We start from the raw sequence: 27,920 nt of genomic DNA, 5'->3' as shown, positions 1-27,920 counted from the left end.
GAGAATTGTAGTAATGGCTATTGGAGACAATGGAAAAGTTGGATAAGAGAGAGAAGGCAGAGATGGTGGAAAGAGGGAAAGCTGTGATAAGTTAAGGGAAACCGGGAATCACTCTGATGTGGATGAAATTTTATTCCCAGATGACTTTTCATGGCAGCTTCACGACTAGCTTGTGCTCAGAGTCAGTTTCTCCAGACAGAGGTGAGTCTGGATAAAATGCCTTAGGAAGAGTCACAATTGGGGCTTCCAGGGACAAGACCAGTTATTCTCCATGCAGGCTAACCCATGCTGGCCTGTATTGGTTAAGATAGCCCTAGCTGTTGAAACAGATAAACCCCAAAGCTTCCCTAGCTTAGTATAGTAATTGTTTGCTTATTCTTTTGCATAATGAAAGTTAAAATCCCAATGTGATGTTCTGGCTGGGCGGCTCCCAAGCAATATAGAGCCTTAGATTCCATCCTTCTCCTGACCCTGCATCTTCTTTGGCTGCTATAACTTTTTGCTTTAGGCTACAGATATGGATTTGATCCCTGGGGTGGGAAGATTCCCTGGAAGAGGGTATGGCAACCCGGTCCAGTATTCCTGCCTGGAGAATGCTGTGGACAGAGGACCCTGGCAGGGTACAGTCCATAGGGTTACAAAGAGTCCAACACGACTGGAGCAACTGAGCACACCGTAGAGGAAAGATGCAAGATTCCAGCGTGGGCCCAACACCTCTTCCTTCTGTTCCCTTTCATTTGGCTCAGGCTCAGTCACGTGGCCCCACCTGACTGCACAGAAAGCTGGGCAACATAGTCAAGTTGTATGTCCAGAAGAAAAGGAAGAGGATTGGTGAAAGCCGGCCAATCTCTGCCTCTCCTACCAGTAAACCAGAATGTCTGTGTTTTCCTCTTGAGCTGGTAATGTCACACTTTCAGGGCAGGGATCAGTTCAGTTCAGTCGCACAGTCATTTCTGACTCTTTGCAACCCCATGGACTGCAGCACACCAAGCTTCCCTGTCCTTCACCAACTCCTGGAGCTTGCTCAAACTCATGTCCTTTGAGTTGGTGATTCCATTCAACCATCTCATCCACTGTTGTCCCCTTCTCCTCCTGTCTTCAATCCTTCCCACCATCAAGGTCTTTTCCAGTGAGTCAGTTCTTCACATCAGGTGGCCAAAGGATTGGAGTTTCAGTTTCAGCATCAGTCCTTCCAATGAATATTCAGGACTGATTTCCTTTAGAATGGACTGGTTGGATCTCCTTGCAGTCCAAGGGTCTCTCAAGAGTCTTCTTCAACACCACAGTTCAAAAGCATCAATTCTTCAGTGCCCAGCTTTCTTTATAGTCCAACTGTCATATCCATACATGATTACTGGAAAAACCATAGCTTTGACTAGACAGACCTTTGTTGGCAAAGTAATGTCTCCCTCTGCTTTTTAATATGCTGTCTAGGTTGGTCATAGTTTTTCTTCCAAGGAGCAAAAATCTTTTAATTTCATGGCTGCAGTCTCCATATGCAGTGATTTTGGAGCCCCCCAAAATAAAGTTTCTCACTGTTTCCTTTGTTTCCCCATCTGTTTGCCATGAAGTGGTGAGACCAGATGACGTGATCTTAGTTTTCTGATCAGGGCAGGGATGGCTGCTGCTATCTTTTTAAAAACTTTTATTTATTTATTTTTATTTATTATTAACTTTTTTACTTTTGCCTGTGCTGGGTCTTTGGGGGCTACTTTCCAGTTGCTGTGCACTGGCTTCTCATTGCTGTGACTTCTCTTGTTGTGGAGCATGGGCTCTAGGACATGCCGGCTTCAGTAGCTGTGGCTTCTGGGCTCTGGAGCACAGGCTCAATAGTTCTGGCACACGGGCTTAGTTGCTCCGGAGCATGTGCGGTCTTCCCAGATCAGGGATTGAACCAGTGTCTCCTGCTTTGGCAGACAGATTCTTTACCACTGAGCCACCAGGGAAGCCTTTTACTTTATTTTTCATTGGAAGATAATTGCTTAACAATGTTGTGTTGATTTCCGCCATACAGCCACACGAACCAGCCGTGGGTATACATATGTCCTCTCCCTCCTCACCCTCCTTTCCACATATCCCACCCCCCAGGTCATCACAGAGCACCAGACTGAGCTCCCTATGTTATACAGCAACTTCCCACTCTATTTTACACTTGATAATGTATATGTTTCAATGCTACTCTCTCAATTTGCCCCACCCTCTGCTGCTGCTATCTTTGCCAGTGGATTTTTATAAAATGTTTTATGTTTTCCAGAAGGAACAACTATATTAATTTATTTTCAAAGGACAAAAATATTAACATCATGACAATACCATAGTGAATCAATTCTGACTTAAGCTTGGGCTTTTAAAATGCAGGGTGAAAATGCCTTTCCCAGACCTAAGAGATCCCCTGGGTGAAAATGCAGTATACTCTGCTTCATGACGATACTGTAGAGTGTCTTCCTGTAAAGTGTGTGCTAGAGTGCTTTAGAGTTAAAAATTGGTGTCCTTCTATGTTCACTGAGAGGTGAAATATGGGCAGAGGGCCGTTTGCGGCTGAACTTTGAAATGAGGTGAAGAGTAAATGAGGTAGAGAGGCACCAGGAGGTCGTTCCAGGTGACAGAAGCTGCAGAGCACGAGATTTTAGTGCCGTGAATGGTAAGATCGTGTGGCAAGGTGTCGAGGGGTCAGAGCTAAAGAAACTAATGCGGGCTGAAGGATGAAAGTGGAAGACAGAAATGGCTTTGGTTTCAAGTCTTCATTTTCAGCTAAAGTGGATGTATGGAAATTCCCTTCTGCCTTACCATTCTCCAGTTGTGTGCATTCGTCCCACACGTGTCCCAGACATGGTCACACAGGTGTTTATGCCTTGGTCCCATGTTCTTGAGAGTGATTGTTTTCTATTCACCCTAGGATGAAGAATATTTATTTCACAGTATGGCTGTTTAGGTCATTTTGAAAAACAATCTGATTCTAAGGACAATTTTTTATTAGGAAATCAGGAAAATGACAGAATGCAGAGGTATTTGGAAATAGAAAAAGAAATGGATGACACGGTATATATTTACAAAAATTTACTGAGTGTCTGCTAAGCCCTGAGAATGCCTTGAACAATCTGTTACACTCTCATAGAATTTAAAGTTTAGCGAGAGACAGATTCCAACCATGAGGTTGGGCAGGGATTAATTACTTTCTTAATGACTCTGAGGAGGATCTGAATGCTCTTTAAGAGTGTGTAACTGGAGGTGTGTAACTACAGGTTAGGTGAGGAGCATCCAGAAGATGGTTTTTCTGAGAAAGTGATATTTAAGCTGAGACCGGAAGGGTGACAGGTGCTAGTGAAGGTAGGGAGCAGTGGAATGCTGCAGGGTGGGAGGAGCAGCAGGTTCAAAGGCTCCTGTTCCTGCACCACAGATGGGGTGATAATACTGTGCAGATCTTGTCTCCTGATGAAAACAGATATCCAGAAGCAAAGGGGACTGCAAGGAAGGAATTGATTACAGCTCAGGTGAAGCAAAGTAAGAACACAGGAAGAACTGAGGGGAATCAAGATGATGCTGCTGTTTGGTTGCTAAGTTGCGTGGGAATCCTTTACAACCTCATGGACTGTAGCCTGCCAGTCTCCTCTGTCCATAAGATTTCCTAGGCAAGAATACTGGAGTGGGTTGCCAGTCCCTTCTCCAGGGGATCTTTCTGTCCCAGGGATCAAACCCACGTCTTCTGCATTGGCAAGTGCGTTCTTCACCACTGAGTCACCAGGGAAGCCCCATAGTAAATAAGAAATAAGGGAATAGAGTTGGCAACAATCAAGAAAACTTGATTCGAGCTGAGTTCTATTTAATATGAGTGTTTTTCTGGGTAGAGTTCTTTTTTGTTTTCTTTGACCATCAGCTTCTGCCCCAACACTTTTATTGAATATTTTCTAATTTTTCAAAACATTGTCTTTATTTTAAAATAAATTAGATGCATGTTTTCCAGAAATATTGGGGAAAAGCATATGCATCCGAGTTGATTCTTGCTGCTAAATGAGGTGTTGTGTCAGTTTGTTATCAGCATCGAATGAGGTATTTGTGAAACTGTCCTGTTATAGAAATTAAATATTTGGTGTACTTTGATTAAAATGTACTGATTCATTTGTCTCCTTTATTAAAACACTCATGCTGTATCTCATGTAATAACAGGACTAAGTGGTCCAAAGAAAACATCCATGTTTTCATGCTGGTTCTCTCTTGAGTTCTGGGACTGATTTGATTGCTTAATAAGGGAAGTGCTTTGGGGACATGGAAAAAGCTGATGCTATGACTTCGTCATTCTTCTTCTCTAAATTTTAAAGGTGTGAACAAACAGGTGCATAGTCAGGTGTTCTCAGCAAAGTGGACTGGGGAATATCTCTTTTGAAAGCTTCATGTGTTCTGTTTTTTTCTCTTTTAAAAAAATGTATTATTTTTTAAATAATTATTTAAAAAATTAAAAATAATTAAAAATAATGATACATATTAAAATAATAAAATAATAACCAATAATACACATTTTAAAAATAAAACAATAAATTATAATAAAATAAAAACATTATCAATTTTTTATTTTTTCTCTCTTTTGAGCTTTTTCTTTTGTATTGGAGTAGAGCACATTTAACAATGTTGTGGTAGTTTCAGGTGGACATCAAAGGGACTCAGTCATACACATACAGATACATGTGTTCTTCTCATGCTTTATTTTGTTTCATTCTGAAATGATTGTTGAATAACATTGTGGCTTTCATGTTACATCTGGAAAATGTGTAGTCTTATTCCATGGGAAGGAGCAAAAGGATGGTGGGTGGAGTACCCTGGTTGTAATTACCGTTATTGGGAAAGATCAGCATATTAGTATGCAGTGGCCAGATTAATTAAAGTCAGCTGGAATAATTCAATAGAGTTGGTTTCTATAAAAGCTAAATATCTTTAAAACTCTTGAGGTTTGCTGAAAACCTTATGATGTAAAGCCTTTTGAATATGTCTCTCCCTCTACTGTGAATTCTAACTCAACTTAAAAGCTGTCCTCTTAAAACCCTCCCTCATGCCCCCCCAAAACCTTATCCACTTATCAACAAAATTAATTCTAGCATCTTCAAGAAGATCATTATTTTTAAACTAATATATTTTGTGAAGCATGCTTTTCCTGAGGTTGTTTATAAATTTTAGTTTCTTACACCTCAAATGGTGTGAGGTATCCATGGAAACTGTCCAGCCTATATTCAGTGCGCTGGGCCGCCTTCCCACACAGGTCAAGACAAGCAGTCTTAGATGGTAGTTCAATTTATTGTGCCTTAAACATTAGATAGTTTTAACAAGAAATTGGCTCCTAATTGATACATGCAATTTTATATTTAATTAGCAGTTTGAGCTGCTCTGTATTTTACTAACAGATGTAACATTCAAAACATGTGCTGTTTTTGATACATCTGTTGTACAAATGTACTTAAATGCAAGAACTTTGTGGCAAATGGCAGTGATGGCTCAGCTGCTTATTAGCAAAAATTTGGACAGAATTGACATTATTTTCTTTAAGATAAGCATTTTAAAATAATTGATAGAGTGAAGTTCTTTAATATAATGTATATATTTTATATTTTTAATGGCCTTACTAAAATTTTCATACATTGTAAAATTCACCCTGCTGAAGTATACAGTTCAGTGGTTTTTAGCATATTCACAGATTTGCAAACAACACTCACTGTCTACTTTTAGAACATTTTCATTACCCCCAAAAGAAACCCCATACCCTTAGCAGTTTCTCTCCATTCCCCACCCCACCCCCTGTCAACCCCTAATCTGCTTTCTCTCTCAGTGGATTTGCGTCTTCTAGACTTTCATATAAATGCAATCTTAAACTATGTGGTCTTATGCTTTCTTTCACTTAGCATAATGTTGTCAAGGCCAATCCATGTTTACCTGTATCAGTACTTCATCCCCTTTTTATGGCCAAATAATATTCCATTGTATGTATTTTGTCTATCCATTTATCGTGGATGGACATTTGGGTTTTGCTTCTTAGCTATTATGAATAATGCTGCTGTCAACATTCAGGTACAGCTGTTTGTGTGGACATATGTGTTTATTTTTCTTTTACACATGACTAGGAGTGGAATTTGGGGTTATATGAAACTATATGTTTAATTTCTAGGAACTGCAAAACAGTTTTCCAGAGTGGTTGTACAATTTTATTATGGTCAACAATGTATAAGAGGCCCAGTTTTTCTGCATTCACAGACTTGTTATCGTCTCTCTTTTTTTATTTTAGCCATCCTAGTGGAGGTGAAGTGGGGTCTAAGGGTGAATATTTTAAAGGAGAGCAATTTAATATTGTCCATGCTTCATAAATTATTTTAAATGCATCTCCTTTACTTACTTTTCTATTGCTCTTAGAGGTGTGCTCTAAGTAAAGCATACCTCATCTCTGTCAATATTTTCATTTTGTATACTGATCTTAATGTAGGCCCAATTCAGAGCATATGACATCAAAATGTAAGATGATGGTGAATTGAAGTATTGCATAGAACAGGTAGCAGTAAAAAAGGGAAAACACTAAAGACAACTACTTTGATTATAAGATTAAGTCCCTAAATTTCTGGTATATTTTCATCCTGCTTTATATGAACTGGAAAGTAGGTGTAATAGTGAGTGATACCAGATACTATGAGGCTTTGTTGAATTTCAATTAAAAGATATTTTTTCTTTCTTGTCAATTTTAATGTGCCATGAGTTGTATCTCTGGGGGAAAAAGGAAATGTTGCCAACTGAGGTATGGTATACCATTAATTTTAGATTGACCTGTAATTCAGGAATCCTAAAGTTTGGGTGAAAATGTGTGTGCTAGAATCATTGAAATGTTTTTCAATTCTTCCTAAAAATATGGTTTCAATAAGTACATCCTTGTGAAAAAAAAAAAAATCATTCCATGTAATACGAGGGACTTCTTGGTGGTTCAGTGGCTAAGACCCTGAGCTCCCCGTGCAGGGGGCCTGGGTTTGATCCCTGGTAGGGGAACTGGATTCCACATGCTGCGACTAAGACCTAGTGCAGCCAATAAATAAATAAATATATATACATCTATATTTTTTTCTTTTTTTAAGAAATGTAGCAGGAGATGTGTTTGTGCCCTTTTTATTTTTTGAAGGCAACTCAATAATCTATGCTGCCAATACCCACAGGAGAAACAAGACTTTTAATACCTCAAAGATTGATCAATACCTTTTATACATACTAATGGGCTTCTCCAGTAACTCAGAGGTAAAAAATCCTCCTGCAGTGTAGGTGATGCAGGAGATGTGGGTTCGATCCTTGGGTTGGGAAGATCCTCTGGAGGAAGGCATGGCAACCCACCCCAGTATTCTTGCTTGGAAAATCCCATGGACAGAAGTGCCTAATGGGCTATAGTCCATAGAATCTCAAAGAGTTGGACACATGTACATGTTAATATCCATGAGTATAAAAATGATATTTTGCACACTCTCATGCACACACATACAGATTAAGAAGACAGAAAGAGTCATCAACTTACTGTTTCCGATTTTGGGAGTGTGAAATTAGCAACCTATTGTTGTTGATCAGTCATTCAGTCATGTCTGACTCTTTGCAACCCCATGGACTGCAGCACGCCAGGCTTCACTGTCCTTCACCAACTTCCAGAGCTTGCTCAAACTCAAACCCATTAAGTTGGTGATGCCATGCAACCATCTCCTGCTCTGTCATCCCCTTCTGCTCTTACCTTCAGTCTTTTCTAGCATCAGGGTCTTTTCCAATGAGTTGGGTCTTTGCATCAGGTTGCCAAAGTACTGGAGCTTCAACTTTAGCATCAGTTCTTCCAGTGAATATTCAGGATTGATTTCCTTTAGAATTGACTGGTTTGATCTCCTTGCAGTCCAGGGGACTCTCAATAGTCTTCTCCAACACCAGAGCTTGAGAGCATCAATTCTTTGGTGCTCAGCCTTCTTTATGGTCCAACTCTCACATCCATACATGACTACTAGATAAACCATAGCTTAGACTATATGGACCTTTGTTGGCAAAGTGATGTCTCTGCTTTTCAATATACTGTCTAGCAACCTATAGTTGACTGAAATTTTTCTTTTCCATGTCCTATTTAAGTTACTAATTGAAAGTAGCTGATTTACCTCAAGTCAAAATTTTGAAGATTGCGTTTTCACCATGAAAATATTTTGCTTTGTTCTTTTCCAAAACTAACTGGACAGGTGATTCACAAGCCTGTGTAAGTGTCTATAACGCAGATCCTTACACCCCAGCCCTGCCAAGCAGCTCGGCTTCCATAACAGCAGAAGTACTTTGCATGTTACTAGACACCCTGGTGGCTCAGATGGTAAATAATCTGCCTTCAGTTCAGTAGACCTGGGTTTGATCCCTGGGTTGAAAAGATCCCCTGGAGAAGAGAATGGCTATATACTCCAGTATTCTTGCCTGGAAAATTCCATGGACAGAGGAGCCTGGCAGGCTGAAGTCCATGGGATGGACAGAGGAGCCTGGTGGCCTACAGACCATGGGGTTGCAAAGAGTGGGGACACAACTGAGTGACTAACACTTCACTTCAGACATAAAGTGTTACTTTCTTAGTGGCTTGAATTCCAGTTAACAGTTTGGGATGTATAAGATAGTGAATTTTCTGCCATAGTATATGCCAGAGGGAATAAATGACTTTCAAAATAGTGTTCAAAAGACTGTAATAAGCTGAGTCAAAGACTGAAAAAGTCTCTTCCTAAAGTAGGCATTTGACACTTTGTCTTTTAATCAGCTCAGGCATGTTTAGGTTTGTTTGAACTGAAATCTCTTTTCTTTTGGTAATAATTGTATTGGTACTTTAAAATCTTGTTGAATATTTATGGAATTCCTAGTTTCTACCAGTTCTAAATCATTGTCTCATAGTGTTTCATTGTGGAATTCTTTGAAAATTATGGTTAACTTCTAGAACATAGTTGGGACATATAAGCAGATGCTTGCTTATATTAAAATAGGCAAGATATATGGTCTCATGGACACTTAGATGCAGGAAACTATCAAAATTAGACCTGCATAATTTTTATTGTCATAACAGTAAACACTAAGAAAAAATGGTTTTAATTTGATAAGGGGAAAATGAGTTAGAAAAAATTATTTTTGATTTTATCTTTTATAAATTATGGCACACCAAATATAATATTTTTAAAAGAAAATAGTATCTTTTTAAGGGACATGCTTACATAATATTAAGAATTATGTTACTCAGTCAGATCCTTGCAATGATGTATTCAGTTCAGTTCAGTTGAGTCACTCAGTCGTGTCCGACTCTCTGCGACCCCATGGACCGCAGCACGCCAGGCCTCCCTGTCCATCACCAACTCCCAGAGTTTACCCAAACTCATGTCGATTGAGTTGGTGATGCCATCCAACCATCTCATCCTCTGTTGTCCCCTTCTCCTCCTGCCCTCAATCTTTCCCAGCATCAGGGTGACTCATTTTCAAATGAGTCAGCTCTTCGCATCAAGTGGCCAAAGTATTGGAGTTTCAGCTTCAACATCAGTCCTTCCAATGAACACTCAGGGCTGATCTCTTTTATGTTGGAGTGGTTGGATCTCCTTGGCAGTCCAAGGGGCTCTCCAGTCTTCTCAAACACCATATTTCAAAAGCATCAATTCTTCGGTGCTCAGCTTTCTTTATAGTCCAACTCTCACATCTGTACATGACTACTGGAAAAACCATAGCCTTGACTGGATATAGCATCAAGGTTTTTCAGTAAATACGAATGTTTTTCACTAAATACAAATGTTTTTCAGTAAATACAAAAATCCTATTTCATTAGATGTATGGTGACAAGGGAATAATTTGGACTAGACTTTTAGCACATTAGTGTATTTTCTTGCATTAGACCATATCACAATCATTGATCAACATTTTACCTTCAAATTTTTCAGACTGAATGTTAGAATTGTTCACCTTTTCTTTTTGGTAGGCTAATATTTTGCTTCTTGGATTCCAACATAACTTCCTTCTTTCTGACCTGGAAGCACAGTTAATGAGTTTGTGTATTGAAAATATTTAATATGTAAGTAATTTTAAATATAATTCAAATATCTTCCAAAGTTGTAAGGCATGACAGACATCAAATATTGCAGTCCTTAAAAAGACTGCACTCAGTGTGACTATTTTTTGGTAAATAGTGCTCTCTCATTCAGAATCAGTGGTTTATACATTCATTCAAAAGTTTTTATTGAGTACTTAGTGTGCCAACTTTTGCACTAAATGTTGGAGTTGATGATCAGCCAAAAGGAGAAAATAAAAAAGGCAAGTCCTTGTCCTTGTGGTTTTCATAATCTAGTAGAAAGAGATAACAAACATGCATGACAGAACATGACATGCAAACTATCATGATATTTAACATGTATTGAATTTTTCTTTAAATATAGTATTGACTTTGTATGAGATAATATATACACCATCACTTTAAATTATAAAGCACAATAATGTAATGAAGACGTGTGAATCCCCCAGCAAACTGAAGAAGAGCATGGATCTACGTATGTGTTTTGGCTTCATCTTCCAGAGGCCACTGGTAAACTGGTACCTCTCATTTTTAATACTGCATTTCATGTCTTCTAGGACATTTTTTTTCCCTCTCAACATCATGTTTCTGAAATTCCTCAAGGTTGTTGGGTATTGCTGTGAGGCTCTAGTTCTTTCATATTTATTCCATTTATTTTATTCCATTCTGGGAATGTACGACAGTTTACTGATCCATTTTCTTGTCAGTGGATATTTGGATTGATTGCAGTGTTTTTGTTTAATTTTTGCCTGTTTGTTTTGCTATCAGTGCTAATATAAATGGCTAGGGTGTGGTACTGTGTATCTTTTGGAGCACATTTCCTTGGGAATGTAACTACCAGGTGAGAACACGTTTTCTAAACTGGTTGTACCAGTTTTCATTTCCATAACTGATTCACATCCTCTTCAGCACTCATTTTTTCAGACTTGCTAATTTTTGCCAATCTAGTGGTTGTAAAATGGGGGCTTATGATAGTCTTTTGGTATTTCTCTTTTTAAATAAAGTATAACTGATTTAAAATGCTGTGTTAGTTCCAGGTGTGCAGAACAGTGATTCACATATATATATATATATATACACACATGTATATGTATATATGTATTCTTTTTCAACACAGACTTAGTTTATATTCCCTAATTACTAATAAAGGTGAGCATTTTTTCATGCTTATTGGCCATATGTATTTTCTTACATGAAATGCCAGTTCAATTCTTTGTCACTTTTTATGAGATCTTTTCTCATTAATTTGTAGGCATTTTTATGTGTTCGTGTATATTCACTATAGCCCTCTGTTGTTTCACAGCCCTCTGAATATCAGAGAATGAATTACAGGGGCACCAAGTGCGTGTGGGGAGACTAGTTAGCAAGCAGTCTTTCCTAATGGACATTGTGTGATAATTTTTTTTAATTTAATTTAATTTTTTAATTTTATTTTATTTTTAAACTTTACACAATTGTATTAGTTTTGCCAAATATCAAAATGAATCCGCCACAGGTATACATGTGTTCCCCATCCTGAGCCCTCCTCCCTCCCTATACCATCCCTCTGGGTCGTCCCAGTGCACTAGCCCCAAGCATCCAGTATCGTGCATAGAACCTGGACTGGCATCTCATTTCATACATGATATTTTACATGTTTCAATGCCATTCTCCCAAATCTTCCCACCCTCTCCCTCTCCCATAGAGTCCATAAGACTGTTCTATACATCAGTGTCTCTTTTGCTGTCTCGTACACAGGGTTATTGTTACCATCTTTCTAAATTCCATATATATGTGTTAGTATACTGTATTGGTGTTTTTCCTTCTGGCTTACTTCACTCTGTATAATAGGCTCCAGTTTCATCCACCTCATTAGAACTGATTCAAATGTTTTCTTTTTAATGGCTGAGTAATACTCCATTGTGTATATGTACCACAGCTTTCTTATCCATTCATCTGCTGATGGGCATCTAGGTTGCTTCCATGTCCTGGCTATTATAAACAGTGCTGCGATGAACATTGGGGTACACGTGTCTCTTTCCCTTCTGGTTTCCTCAGTGTGTATGCCCAGCAGTGGGATTGCTGGATCATAAGGCAGTTCTATTTCCAGTTTTTTAAGGAATCTCCACACTGTTCTCCATAGTGGCTGTACTAGTTTGCATTCCCACCAACAGTGTAAGAGGGTTCCCTTTTCTCCACACCCTCTCCAGCATTTATTGCTTGTAGACTTTTGGATCGCAGCCATTCTGACTGGTGTGAAATGGTACCTCATAGTGGTTTTGATTTGCATTTCTCTGATAATGAGTGATGTTGAGCATCTTGTATTGGTTTTGCCATATATCAAAATGATAATTTTATGTTTAAAATATTTTTCTTACATTTCTTATGTTAAAAACAAATACGAGGATGAAATACTGTTCTTTTTTTTCCCCTAATGGGACATTAGACCGCTGGCTTTTGGAAGAGTTCTGCTTTGTACATGCACTAGGGACACTTGAAACTTATGCATGTTAATGTATTGTTTCATGAAACCGTAACACACTGATCAAGTGGGCTTCAAAGTGATCTTCTACAAAATGAATGCTGTTTTTCATTTGCCTTCTCTTAATCATTTATAGAAAGTTGGAGCTGGATACTTAGGTCAGCAGTTAAAACTGTGGGTATCTTTGTGGAGCTGCTGCTGCTGCTGCTAAGTCACTTCAGTCGTGTCCGACTCTGTGTGACCCTATAGACGGCAGCTCACCAGGCTCCCCCGTCCCTGGGATTCTCCAGGCAAGAACACTGGAGTGGGTTGCCATTTCCTTCTCCAATGCATGAAAGTGAAAAGTGAAAGTGAAGTCACTCGGTCGGGTCTGACTCTTCGCGACCTCATGGACTGCAGCCTACCAGGCTCCTCCGTCCCTGGGATTTTCCAGGCAAGAGTACTGGAGTGGGGTGCCATTGCCTTATATGCTATTTGTGCAAATCTTTCTCAATTGAAGCTTATTTTTTAATGTTAAACACAATATTATAATAACTGTCTATTTAGCACTTGGCTGGAGAATCCCAGAGATGGGGGAGCCTGGTGGGCTGTCGTCTATGGGGTCGCACAGAGTCGGACACGACTGAAGTGACTTAGCAGCAGCAGCAGCATGGGCTAAGAATTGCAGCAGCATGGGCTAAGAACATACGCTTTCCATATACAATCTTTAATTCTTAAAATAGCCCTGCAGCATAGATATTATTATTCAAAGATGGGGAAACTGAGTCCAGGGCCAGGAAAATAAAATTCTTGAGATCACAAAGCCAGTGGCAGAACCCAGATCCAAACTAATTATGTTGGTTTCCACAACATTATCATTTTCAGTAAGTGTCCAGCTTTCCAATGCTGAGCACTTTCTAAATTTCATTATTATGTGTTAGACTGTGTGTTGATAGATATCTCTTTTAATTTTTAAGAGCTTACCTTGACATTGTGGCTTTGTAGAGCTCCTCTTCATTCCACTGACTCCATAAATCTAAGGAACTTATAAATATATTCTGAACTTATAAAACGTTGCCTTCATACTTCTTTTGTCAAAGTATTTGCACTGATTGGTAAGTAATGCAAGTGGTAGTTTTCTCCTTCCCTTTTAAGGCTAATTCCATTCCAGTATTTTTGGGGGAAAGGGGTGAGGATTCTCTCTCTCTTTTTCTCTGAAGGGGTTGGTTCTTCTACCATCTTGTTCCCTCAACAACTCTGCCAAGTTCTGTGCCCCTCTCACTGCCCAGTGAGCCAAACCCTCTTGGTTGTAGATAGGTAGATCACAGCTTGCAACTCACCAACTTCATTGACAACATAATATCCATAGAAACAGGAAGGTGAGGATAGGGCTGGAACATGCTGGTCTTTCCTCTCTCTCTTTTCTCTTTTTGTTTTGCTTTGTTTTGTTTTTTTGTTGTTATTGTTGTTCATCTGTACATCATTAGCTTCACTGAAAATATCAAATTATTTTTCGAAGTAGCTACACCAATTGCTCAATTCCCAGTATTCTTTTTGCTCACATCTTTGTAGACAGTTGATGTTGAAAGAATTTTAAAATTTTGCCAGTCTTGTGAATGAGAAGTCTCTTATTGCAGTTTAAATTTTCATTTCTCTAATTCCTTGTGAGGTTGGTTGTTTATTTGTGTATGCTTTTTGGGGGGCTATTTGGCTTCTGTCTTCTATAACGTGCCTGTTTGAGTTTTTTATTTTCTTTTGGATGGTTTTTGCTTTTTTCCTAGTGTGCAAGAATTCTTTAGATATTATATATATATATATATATATATATCTTTTCTGAGTGGTTTTAATGAAGTCTTTTAATAATTGGAAGCTCTTAATTTTACTGTAGTCTTTTATAGTTTGCAGATTTTGGTTCTTGTTTAAGAAGTCCTCTCCTACCCCTTTGTCATAAATATACTTTCTCCTACATAGACCTCTGAAAGTGTTAAGTGTTATAGTTTTTTCATTCACATTTAAATCTTGAATCCACCTGAAATTGATTTTTTGTGGATTGTGTGAGATAGAGGTTGATTTTCAATAACTTGTATATTGTTCCTTACCACTTGGTACTCCGTCTTGCAAAGTTGTACCTATGTAACAATCTTCACCAAGTGATTGTGGGAATATGAGAGGAATCACAGCACTGGAGGATCTAAAACAGATATGATTCTTCCCATTGTCCAAGAGGGAAACTCTTCACTTGTACTTCATGTTCAGATCAAGTTCAAGTCTCTCAATTATTTCCATCTCCTCTCCCATCTTGCTTTGTTCTCTTGTGTTCTCTGAGACCTCCATAGGCTGAATCTTTATTGATCTATACTTGGCCATGTCATCCTTCAGGTATACAAAGCTTTTACAGGAGCTTTGAAATTAACCATAAGAAATTCCATTTTTCCCGGTCTTCACTGTGAGTGCTCATGCTTGCATCGGCAGCGTATTGATTCCATTTTCTCAGTAACAGGTAGTTTCTGCACTCTTTACCAGGGGATTGTGGGCTTAACTTCAGTGGTTGTATGCACTGCCATTTGAGTGTAATTTTATGAGGTAGTGATTTATGATGTGTGAATCTAGGAGTTTTGCTTCAATAGGGAAATGGTATCTAAGGCTCCTCTGCTTGTCACTTGCTTATTTATTCTTCTCTCAGCTCTTTATGTTCTGGAGATGAGAAGAAGACTTCTCCCAGAAAAGTGAACAATTATAAGCAGAAAGATCCATTTTCAGTACTGTGAGTGAAGGATTGAATAAGTTCTCAACCCTTAGAATTTAAACAGACCCTGTATTAAAATGGGTGAGGAGGTGTACGATGCTGTTGAGTTTCATGTCAGTCTGTGTACTTCCTGGAAACCAAATACTGAGAGGCTTTTATTAAACCTCAGAGAAGATAAATAGTTTCCTTTACTTCTCACTAGTTATGGGGCACAAACTCATTCTCTAAAACAGTGTTCTTAGCAACCTTGTTTTTCTAGAGCCGGTTGATAGTTGATAAACCCAGAATGATGACTTGCCACTCTTACCTCCAGTATCATCATTAAATGTTTAAATATCATCCTTTACTGTTTAAATGTTCAAATTTCACAAAGGAATCAAATGGTCTAGTGACATTTATTTTGAAAAACAGGGCCATATGTTTCAGCTGTACATATTGAAAATTATTTTAGCATATGCTGCCGAATTGCTCTTCACAGCCCCTTTCCTAGTGCCTGACACATGGTAGAAATACAATATGTCTTAACAAGGAGTAAAAAAGGGAAGAAAGGAGATGGAAATAAACTGTCATTCTGGTGTATGAATAATTGGTTTAAAAATTTTTCTACATTCTTTTATTTTTCATAACCTCCTTTACTAGATTTATTGAAACATCAGTATGTTTTCAAGGTTATCATGATTGTGTCATCGTGTTGATAAAGAGTATCTGTGAATGTATATAATAACTATTCCTGTTGAAGTTTGTATTTCTTATCTTAAGAAAGTGGGGGGAAATTATCAGCGGAAAGAACTGGCTTACATTCCTTGGAGTCAGTGACCCAGAAATTTAAACCATCAGACAACTAGATTATAGGAGTTTGGCCACATTTTCCCAAAGGAGTTCCTTGAAGATGTAGTTGATTATAATGCCACATTTAATGTAATTCCATTAGGATACAGCTGTTGCAATAATTTATTTGAAATTAGAAATATGCCTTTTAACCTCTTGGAATTCAAATGAGGAAAACTATCTAATCAGAGAGACTGTCATTAAACAGAAAGGTTAGGAGAGCACCAGTTAGACTGATACCGAGTGTAATGTTAAAATAAAACTATGCGGAGGGTACAGAAACATACAATCACTTTCTTGTAGATCTTATCCAAGCTGATTAGAAGCTAATTGTTAGTCCTGGAGGAGAAACCATAAATTAAGCATCTTTAGTTTGCAATTTTCATTGCTTTTTAAATTTCTACTTGAGGACTTAGTTTTCTAGGATTCTGGTTGTGGGGCATATTTTGATGGTATGTTAAGGATACTACACACAGTAGAAAAACGTTACTTCAGTGTCTGATTTTTCCAAGGAAATGGGAACAAATGTGGATTTGGTCCCTCAGATATCACATCCTTGAACCCTTCACTCCGAATGCTTCTAACTCCTAATGAGACAGTGCTGGGCTTCCTTGAAAATCAAAGAAAATCTTTAGTCCTTTTTTAAGACTAATACATACTTGGTATCCTTTCTATCTGTGAAAGGCAGTCATTTCTAAGCTTCTTAGTTTTTGATCCATTAGAGTTGATGCAACAGGAAGTGGCGGGGCAAAACCCATCCTCTCAGATTTTCACAAACTTGTGGCTTCTCTTTTTATGGAGATGTTTTGTTGCAATTTCAGAAGGTGGTTGTTAGTTATGTTGGCTACATTATCTTTAGCACATCTGGGATGTGTTCACATGAAGGCATTGGCTAAAAACTGTGTCTTGTGGCCTGGAATTGACTCTGATATTGAAAAGAGAGGGAAGGACATTCCTTGCTACTTGGCCTAACCCAATAAAGACACCTTCCATGGCGAGCTCAGTCAGGAATTCATTTTGGAAGCTGAAGAGCAAGTACAGAAGTTGAGCTTCTCAGTTTTAGGATGCTTTTCAAAATATGCTTTTAGTTCTTTCCCAAATTTCTGCTGTGGCAATTATAGCTCTGAGACTATTATTTATAACCCTGGCACCATAATTTCTGACCTTGATTCTACAGTTACTTTGAGTTAAAGGAATATGTGGAAATGACTTGCCTCCAAGCTGTCAACACTGTAAGGCCACCAAGAATGCCCCAAGACAGGTTTGAGGCGAAATACTTGCCTCCCATCCTTCAAGTCAGAACTCAGTACTGGACAACAGAAATGTCTGTCGTCTGCTAAACTTGTGATGTAGCGATATCTGAAGTTTTCCGGTCTTAAATGAGGGTAGTTAAGACAAACAGAATCCTGTTCCATCTCTGCCTATCCTTCATTCATGTTTAGCCCCATGCGTGCGTGCTAAATCACTTCAGTCATGTCTGACTCTTTGTGACCTTATGGACCTTAGCTTGTGAGGTTCCTCTGTCCATGTGATTCTCTAGGCAGAATACCGGAGTGGGTGGCTGTGCCCTCTTTCAGGGGATCATCCCCACTCAGGGATCGAATCCATGTCTGTTACGTCTACCTACATTGGCAGGTGGATTATTTACCACAAGCGTCACCTGGGAAGCCCTGTTTAGTTTCAAGGTTTGCTTCTTTTGAAAACTGTGGAATTGGAACCAGTATAGAATTTTTTCCATTTAGTTCAAGTTGGGAGGTCCATTTTAAATGGCAAAGTAATGTGCAGATTAGCTCACAGGTATGTAATTTCAAGGACTGACTAATAGTGGATGAATGAGGATTTTCACTTAGTTTACCATTTATTATTTTTGCCATTTTCTTAGTATATGGGACGGTTTGGTATACAGTGAGAGACTATGTACAAAATCACCTTGTCATTTGTAAACTGTTCTGTGATCTGGTATTAATACCAGCGACAGCATCAATTATAAACAACTTACAGAGCACTTACTATGTGCTGGAAACTGTTCTAAGTACTTTACATATTTTCCACATCGCAGAAGCCCCCTGAAGGGTGTTATGATCATTTCATTTGACAGTTGTAGGACTGAGTGCTGGATAGTATAGTGAAGTAACTTGCTTAAAACATACCATTAGCATGCGGCATAGAGGGGACTGAAGCACGGATGGTGTAGCTCCAGAGTAGAAATACAGGGAGCCATGTCCCCTTTCTGTGGCATTTTGAATTCACATAGTTAGAAAACATATGCTTCTAACTTGGCTGGAATTAGATAACAAAAGTGTGGCTCATTGGATTTTGATGTTTATGAATCTGGTAAGTACCTGCAATTTCATTTTATCTGCCTGAAAATAATTTAGAAATAATGACAGGTAGGGTGCATATTTTAATCTGCCGTGAAACTCTTCCACTCTCTGATTGGTTTTGAATAGCTTCCTTCTTCTAGCAACATAAAGGGCATTTTTTAAAACAGAGGGTAAAATGTAGCTTTCTCAGTTCAGTTCAGTCACTCAGTCATGTCTGACTCTTGCGACCCCATGAATCGCAGCATGCCAGGCCTCCCTGTCCATCACCAACTCCCAGAGTTCACTCAGACTCACGTCCATTGAGTCGGTGATGCCCTCTAACCATCTCATCCTCTGTCATCCCCTTCTCCTCCTGCCTTCAGTCTTTCCCAACATCAGGGTCTTTCCAAATGAATCAGCTCTTTGCATCAGGTGGCCAAAGTACTGGAGCTTCAGCTTTAGCATCATTCCTTCCAAAGAAATCCCAGGGCTGATCTCCTTCAGTATGGACCGGTTGGATCTCCTTGCAGTCCAAGGGACCCTCAAGAGTCTTCTCCAACACCACACTTCAAAAGCATCAATTCTTTGGTGCTCAGCCTTCTTCCCAGTCCAACTCTCACATCCATACGTGACCACTGGAAAAACCATAGCCTTGACTAGAGGGACCTTTGTTAATAAAGTAATATCTCTGTTTTTAAATATGTTGTCTAGGTTGGTCATAACTTTCCTTCCAAGGAGTAAGTGTCTTTTAATTTCATGGCTGCAGTCACCATCTGCAGTGAGTTTGGAGTCCCCCAAAATAGTCAGCCACTGTTTTCACTGTTTCCCCATCTATTTGCCATGAAGTGATGGGACCGGATGCCATGATCTTCGTTTTCTGAGTGTTGAGCTTTAAGCCAACTTTTTCACTCTCCTCTTTCACTTTCGTCAAGAGGCTCTTTAGTTCTTCCTCACTTTCTGCCATAAGGGTGGTATCATCTGCATGTTTGAGGTTATTGATATTTCTCCTGGCCATCTTGATTCCAGCTTGTGCTTCCTCCAGCCCAGCATTTCTCATGATGTACTCTGCATGTAAGTTAAATAAGCAGGGTGATAATATACAGCCTTGATGAACTCCTTTTCCTATTTGGAACCAGTCTGTTGTTCCATGTCCACTTCTAACTGTTGCTTCCTGACCTGCATATAGGTTTCTCAAGAGGCAGGTAGGTGGTCTGGTATTCCCATCTCTTTCAGAATTTTCCACAGTTTACTGTGAACCACATAGTCAAAGGTTTTGGTATAGTCAGTAAAGCAGAAATAGATGTTTTTCTGGAGCTCTCTTGCTTCTTCAATGATCCAGCGGATGTTAGCAATTTGATGTCTGGTTCCTCTGCCTTTTCTAAAACCAGCTTGAACATCTGGAAGTTCACGGTTCACATATTGCTGAAGCCTGGCTTGGAGAATTTTGAGCATTACTTTACTAGCGTGTGAAATGAGTGCAACTGTGCAGGAGTCTGAGCATTCTTTGGCATAGCCTTTCTTTGGGATTGGAATGAAAACTGACCTTTTCCAGTCCTGTGGCCACTGCTGAGTTTTCCAAATTTGCTGGCATTTTGAGTATAGCACTTTCACAGCATCATCTTTTAGGATTTGAAATAGCTCAACTGGAATTCCATCACCTCCACTAGCTTTGTTCGTAGTTATGCTTCCTAAGGCCCACTTGACTTCACATTCCAGGATGTCTGGCTCTAGGTGAGTGATCACACCACCGTGATCACTCTAGTTCTTCTTTAAAAAACTATTGTTTCTCTGTCTCTTGGTTGAGTTCTTGGAGTAATGGGGTTAAAAGACTCTTACAGAGAATAAAATGGAAGCTCATTCATGTAGACCTGGGGCTTCATTCACAACAGTTTCTCTTCTAGGAGGTGACTGTGACTTGTGCCATATCAAGAATAACAGTCCTAGGGCTTCCCTAGTAGTCAGTGGTTAAAACTCTGCACTTCATCTGCCAGGGAGCACCTTTGATCCCTGTTTGGGGAACTAAGATCCTGCCTGCCACAGCCAAAAAAAATAATTAATTAATAGCCATACCATAAAAAAAGAAAAACAGTCCTGTGTTTTCACTTTTGTCAGTTTTATTTATTACAGCTAGGCCAACTGTATGTTACAGAGTTTGAGTGAGAAGCAATCCATTCATGTGTAGAGGTGAGAACCATGATTAGTACGACAAACTGAGCTGCCCTTTAAAGAAATTACTTCAGTTAATGTGTTCTCACATCTTTCTCCCCAGGTTACAACTTGAACCGTATAATTTATGGGTCTAAAAAGGTCTTTTGTAGCATCTCCTTCTGCTGTAATGAGATACATGATAAAAAGTCCATTTGACTCCAAAGAAATGTCTTATTTTGTTTTTCCTACCCTTTTGGAAGCATCATTCTTTGGCCAGATGAAGTTATTTCAACTCAAAAGGCTTTCTTTTCAACATAAAAAGAGAAGTTTTAGTTTCTTGTGTCTTTTGTAAGTGCCCCACTTTGGTTTGACAGGGGAGAGTCGAGTCTCTTCACTGGTGGCATAAGCTCTTAACACCTCACTTTCTCTTCTAAGACTAGTCACCACCTTTACTCATAGCACCCCTGTATGAAAAAATCTTAGATGAAGAAAGCATGAAATAGGGAGGAATACTAGATGTGTTCTAAAATTTTAAGTGTCAGTAAATAAAAGTCACTGTAATGCTCTGAGTGTCTGTTGGAATTCTTGGCACTGTGACCTTTAGGACATTTGTTCCACACTGTGCACAAGACAGCTTTGCTGGGATGATCATCTGGGTTAGCAGGGGAGGTTTGCCATGTGAAACCTCTTCTGAGTCAGCCATTCCCCCTTAAGCACTTCCATAGGTCTTAGTATGGACCTCTCATATGGAACTGATTTTATTGTAAATTCTTTGAGAGGAGGGTTATATTTTTAAAAAATTATTTGTATTTTTTCATGTATTTCAATTGGAGGATTATTACTTTACAGTATTTTGATGGTTTTTGCCATACATCAGTGTGAATCAGCCATAGGTATACATGTGTCCCTCCATCCTGAATCCCCCTCCCACCCCCCTCCCCACTCTGTCCCTCAGGGTTGTCACAGAGAGAGCACCGACTTTGGGTGCCCTGCATCATACATCAAACTGTCACTGGTTATCTATTTTACATATGGTAATACATATGTTTCAATGTTATTCTCTCAAATCATCCCACACTCTCCTTCTCCCACTGAGTCTAAAAGTCTGTTCTTTACACCTGTGTCTAAGAGGAGGGTTATATCTTATTAAGTTAAGATAGTACCTAAAATACAGTTGATTCTTAATGAATATTTGTAGAGTGAAGAGGGAAGATAGGATATGTCCGTGCCTGTGTGATAAGTCACTTCAGTTGTGTCTGACTCTGTGATTCCATGGACTGTGGCCCGCCAGGCTCCTCTGTCCACAGGACTCTCCAGGCAAGAATACTAGAGTGGGTTGCCCTGTCCTCCTCCAAGGATATGTCCATAAGTAAGACGAAAGAAGAGCTTTCAAACTGAGAATACGATATGAACAAAGAGAAAGACTAGAAAACTGTGGTTGAGGAATCATCACAGAGTTCAGTTGGGTTACAGTATAATGTGTGAAGACACTCTTGGAACCAACGGTTGAACAAAGTAGAATGGATAGGTTTTCACAAGTCATTTTCAAGTTGGGGGGATATTGGAGCGTAAAAGACCAGAATGATGTGATCGCCTTGAAACCAGTTGAATTTCTTCCACTTAAGAGAGAAACACATTGAAGAGAGAAGAATTAATCCATTGTGAAAAGCTGAGTTTAGTTGCCAGTAGAACCTGCAGCTGTAGATAAGGAAATGTGGATGGAAAGAGAAGGAGAGGCTCTGGAGAACCAGGTCAAGGATGGAGGAGACACATTTGACAGTGAGACCTGCCCAAGGGATTGTACAAGCAAGGGCTGGAAGAAGTTGCTGATGGGGAGTGGGGAGCCAAGAGTTAGAGAACTGAGGACAAAGCCTGAAGGGCTGGAGAAACAGGGACAACCAAAGCATGGGAGAGAGAAGGTGCAGTGGAGTCACGTGTCACAGCAGGAAAGGGAGGCATGCGAAGCAGACATGCGGCTTGGCCTGGGGCGATGGCCACATTTTGCCATCAGGAGTTGAATTCAGGTCTTAGTCTATCACCTGTTAGCTGCATGATCTGCAGCCAACGCATAAGCTTTTGGACCACAGTGCCCTTACCGTTGCAGTTGTGCTGTTAATGTCAATAGTTTAAATCTATAGACCTTACATGATACTTTAAAAAGTACTCTTGTCTATTCAAATCATAACCAATAAAATGGAAGATTTGGAGTTATCTATATTTCTTCTGTTCATGCAAGCAACTATATTGCAAAATATACTATTTTAAAAATCTCTTGTAATCTGTACAAAATTGAAGACAGAAAAAATTTGGTATATGATAGAAGTTTATTGATGATAAATGGTAAAAATGATTTTTGCAGTAAATTATGTGGGAACAATTGATGTCAATATGGAAAAAATTAAATTAAGATCTTACCTTTCACCTGGCACAAAATTCAATTCAAATTGGAGTATAGATCTAAATGTGAAAGGCAAAATTTTCAACTTTTGAAAGAGTGTATTTGAAAATGTCTTTCTGAACCACAGTTGGAAAGAATTTCTAACAAAAACGCAAAAACGCAAGACTAGTGGAAAACACTGATAAATGTGCCTACATTAAAATTAAACAGCTCTTTTCGTTAAAGAAAAGTGGTGAAAGGGGAGTAATAAACAAGAAGACTGTACAACATATATAACTGACAAATGACTAGAAATTAGTATATATAAGGAACTTCTTTTTGTCGATAGTGAAAGAAATAATCTAATTGAAAAAAATCAGGTAAACAAAGTCTTTCTGAAAGAGGAAATCCAAACAACCAACTACTTTATGACTATCTGTCAACCTCATTAGCAATCAACAGTAGAAAGCAGGAATTTTTGAATTGTGTGTTTGATAGACTATCTTTTGCCCGCTATCTTCTGAATAAAGCTCTTAGAATTTAAATATAATTCACTCTGTCTTATCAAGCTTAATTTTTTTTCAAGCTTAGTTTTTTAAGCACCTTCTGTATACCTAGGACTTGTCTAGCTCTTTTTACTGAGCCTATTTAAGTGAAGGCTTTTCCTTTCCAATTCTTAGGTTATTTATTAACCCGTGTTTTCTTTAGACACCATGAATATTCTTACCGACACTGGAACCCTCAGCTTTTGAAGCAATTTTAAATTTATAGAGTTTGTGACTGTATTGTTCTATTGAAAATACTGTATATTTATTCTTTATTTCTGGGAGAGGCAACATTTTTGTTATTTTCATGGGAAATATTGGCAGATTTTTGCCTTAGAAAATATTATACAATATTAGTTTTTCCATATTCAACATCATCAATAAAATGCATTATAAGTGGCATTTTAATGTATTGATAACCTTCCCTTTTACTAGAAAAAGGAACAATAAAATTTTTCTTATCCTTTTTATTATTAGGGTAATACATTAAGAAAAATCCTCCTGAATCGATACTTTAAAGGTGATTACGGAGTCTCTATAAATGGACACCTCTCTGGAACCTACTGCAAAACTGCACAAGGAGGAGGCAAGATATCATTTTTCCCTTTATTTTCAAATTCTAATAACATCTCTGTGTACCAGTGTTGTTCTAGTGTTTTTCTTAAAAATAGCACAAATATGAAAAGGTTCATTTAAAAAGCACCATCAGCCATAGCAAAGAGAAAACCCTGCCACTTGTGTCATCTAGGATGGACCTCAGGGCATGATGCTAAGTGCAAGAATCAGTTGTATACGTGATCTAAAACTCCAAACTCAGCGAAACAGAGATCAGATTTGTGGTTGCCGGATGCGGAGAGTGGGGAGTAGAGAAATTAAGTGAAAGTGGTCAAAAGGAACAAAGTTTCAGTTAAATAAAGCAATCTTGGGACTGTAATATACAACATGATGACCGTTGGTAACAGTACTGTATTGCATATTTGAAAGTTGCTAAGAAAATAGGTGCTAAAAGTTCGCATCACAAGGAATACAAATTAACTTTATGAGATGATAATTTAATCTTATTGTAGTCATCATTTTGCAGTATATACATCTATCAAATTATTAATGTTGTACACCTTAAACTTGTACAATGTTATATAGCAATTATATCTCAATAAAACTGGAAAAATAAGTATAAAGCACATTAAAAACCCTTTGTATGATTTTGGGTTCATGAAACAAATTTGAGCCTTTCGACAACGGTTTACTTATTTATTTTTCCTAATCACAGGAAGCTTTTCTGGGCAAGATTCAGATAAGATGGGGATATCCATGTCAGATATTCAGTGTCTCCTGGATAAAGAAGGTGCATCTGAACTTGTCATCGATGTTATAGTGAATACCAAAAATGACAGAATTTTCTCAGAAGGCATCTTACTTGGCATTGCCTCGCTGGAAGGAGGAAACACACAAACTCAGGTACCTGCTTACAATCATTGTCGTTGGTTACATTTGGTATTTTGTATTTCTTACTTCTTTGTCTTGGAAAGTAATGATTTTTCTTTAAGTTTCTCATGACTATCTCAAAAAGAAAAAAATCCCACAACAACTTTGTATCACATTTTCCTTATAAATGTTTTGATTTGCTGTAGTAAGTACCTTGTTGTTGTTTAGTCACAAAGTCTCGTTAGACTCTTCTGCAACTCCGTGGACTGTACCCTGCCAGTCTCCTCTGTCCATGGGAGTTGTCAGGCAAGAATACTGGCATGAGTTGCCTTTTCCTTCTCCAGGGGATCTTCCTGATCCAGAGATTGAACCCAAGTCTCTTGGCATTGGCAGATGGGTTCTTTACCACTGAACCACCTGGGAAGCAGAACTTTGCAAATTACTCAGTGAAGCAGAACATTCCAGAAATTCTCATTTGCTTAGGGAAATTTTAGGCTGACTAAGCAGATAAGGACATTTTGACTTATCCAAGAATTATATGTAAAAAAAGGAATTAAGTGCATTTGTTAAATGAGGCAATATATATATAAATTCCTCATACAGTATTTGACATTAAAACAAGTTCTGATAATATTCACCATGCATCTCAGTTACTTTTTTAGAAACTGAGAACTCTTCTGTTCCTTCTTCCCCAAATCTGCCGGTACTTGTTACCCTGCTGCCGCTGAGTAGGTGAAGCTTTCCCTGTTGTGGGGAGAGAAGAACCATTCCTTCTTTTCTTGTTCTGTTTACTCATTCAGCTCAGGAGGGGTGACTTGAGAGTCATTGTTCATCTATTCAGTGCTCCACTCCAGTGAGCAGTGTGCTCACCTCATGTAGGATCACACCACTATTTCCCGAAGGCACACACGTGACTTAGAAACTCCTGCCAAGTTGCCCCTGAACTTCCCCACACCTAAAGGCAGAGCTCACTGTGTGATCCTGAGAGCTGGGACGTGTTCCCAGGGAACAGGCTTCCTCCTCCCAGCCCTGCCACTCACTAACCAGGTATTTCCAGGTTTGCCTTGGTCAGGAAGGCAAATAACTAATTGAAATTACAAAATCTATTTTCCGTATTCATGGCAAGTAGACACCACGTCTTATTAAGCATGAAAAAAAAAAATCATGTTGTTTCTAAAGATATCTTTCCAAAACACATATTATTCTCCTGCTTAAAGTTAGTCACTTTCCTCTATAAAGGCAAATGCTCCTTCATGATCTAGTCTCTTCAAGTTTTCTAACTTTCCGTTCTTACTCCATCTCTCCCCGCCTCCATCCTTTCTCTTGTGCACCAGCTGTACTAAGCTCTTTATAGCTCCTCAGATGTGCTGTGCCATTTCTCATGTCACTTTCTCCTCTTTGAGGACTCAGCTCATGAACTTCTCTGGGAAGCCTTCTGTCCACTAGTGACTCTATGCTTCTGCTGTATCCTGCAGATATCTGCAGTAGCATTTCTTCATTTTTGTGTGTGTGTGCCTCTTCATGAGTACAGCAGGCTCTGTCTAGTGAATTATGAATCCTTAGAGGTTGAGACCACATGTTTTCCATCTTCACATCCCTTGTTTCTGGCACCATGTCTGGCCCAGCCTAGGGATTCAGTAAATAATCGGAAGTGAACATCCCTATGAATGAGTGGTCCAAGTCCATTTCTATTCACAAAGTCTTCACTATTTGGCTGTGGCCTTTGGGACCACTTCTTTATCTGAGCTCCCATGACATTTGCTTCTTGGATGCTCACTTGGCATTTTTCCTATGCTGCTTTGCTTGGTTGTTACCGATATGATATTCTGTTTCTCCAGTTAAATGTCATCTTCTTTAAAGTAAGGGGATCATGTCTTGTTCTTTGTATCTACAGCTTATAGCCATTTGACAAATACTTGATGAAATAGAATTTGGTGATTTTTGTTTATGAAAATCTTTTAAATGGGTTATGACAGTCTTGTTTACCAGCCTTACACTATCCAGATTTCTCGCTTATCTACATCATTGTGTAACCCAGATGTCAACTGTGTGCTCCTGGCCCTAAGAGGTCTAACTGAGGTCAGCTGGAATGCTTACCCTCCCCAAGACTTCTATCAAAATCCAGGGGGATTTATATTCTAATTGTCTCATTGGCCACTGTTGTCTTGCTTACTTAGTTCAGGGATGGTCTTGACACCCAGCTTCTGTAGTCCTGAATTAGGGATCTGATGCCCTTTCTTAAGTTTTACCCTCTTAGCTACATAAATCAATTTATATGTTTAAATGTACTTAATTAAAAATTGGTTGAGGGGAGGAAAAAGAAGATGGTTAAATTATAATTTCAAATTGTACACTAATAATAGCAACCATGAGAATCAGTTCAGTTCAGTTCAGTTCAGTCACTCAGTTGTGTCCGACTCTTTGCAACCCCATGAATCGCAGCACGCCAGGCCTCCCTGTCCATCACCAACTCCCGGAGTTCACTCAGACTCACGTCCATCGAGTCAGTGATGCCATCCAGCCATCTCATTTCTGTCGTCCCCTTCTCCTCCTGCCCCCAATCCCTCCCAGCATCAGAGTCTTTTCCAGTGAGTCAACTCTTCACATGAGGTAGCCAAAGTATTGGAGTTTCAGCTTTAGCATCATTCCTTCCAAAGAAATCCCAGGGCTGATCTCCTTCAGAATGGACTGGTTGGATCTCCTTGCAGTCCAAGGGACTCTCAAGAGTCTTCTCCAACACCACAGTTCAAAAGCATCAATTCTTCAGCGCTCAGCCTTCTTCACAGTCCAACTCTCACATCCATACATGACCACAGGAAAAACAATAGCCGTGACTAGATGGACCTTTGTTGGCAAAGTAATGTCTCTGCTTTTGAATATGCCATCTAGATTGGTCAAAACTTTCCTTAATGCCTCCTAACTACTGGGCACTCTTCTTAGTGCTTTCTGTGTATTAGCTTGATTTATCCTCACAACAACCTGTGCAGGAACTTGAGTCCTATCTCATCTTACCAAAGAAGAATCTGAGATACACATAAGCTCACATGGCTGGTT

General features: G+C 39.0%; 1 protein-coding gene across 2 annotated transcripts in view; it reads left to right on the top strand.

Moving 5' to 3' along the window:
- The window catches only part of ITPR2 (inositol 1,4,5-trisphosphate receptor type 2), a 584,772-nt gene that overhangs the window by 371,699 nt on the left and 185,153 nt on the right, over positions 1–27,920 (top strand). For both annotated transcript variants that reach the window (XM_005902445.3, XM_070371231.1), the window contains 2 exons: positions 23,919–24,027; positions 24,712–24,899. In XM_005902445.3, coding sequence (XP_005902507.2) covers positions 23,919–24,027; positions 24,712–24,899 — 297 coding nt within the window. The remainder of the gene's footprint in view (positions 1–23,918; positions 24,028–24,711; positions 24,900–27,920) is intronic.

This window comes from Bos mutus, chromosome 5 (genome assembly GCF_027580195.1).
Source record: "Bos mutus isolate GX-2022 chromosome 5, NWIPB_WYAK_1.1, whole genome shotgun sequence".
NCBI lineage: Eukaryota > Metazoa > Chordata > Mammalia > Artiodactyla > Bovidae > Bos > Bos mutus.
The sequence above is the reverse complement of the archived record's forward strand: the minus strand, read 5'-3'. Positions and strand labels throughout refer to the sequence as shown.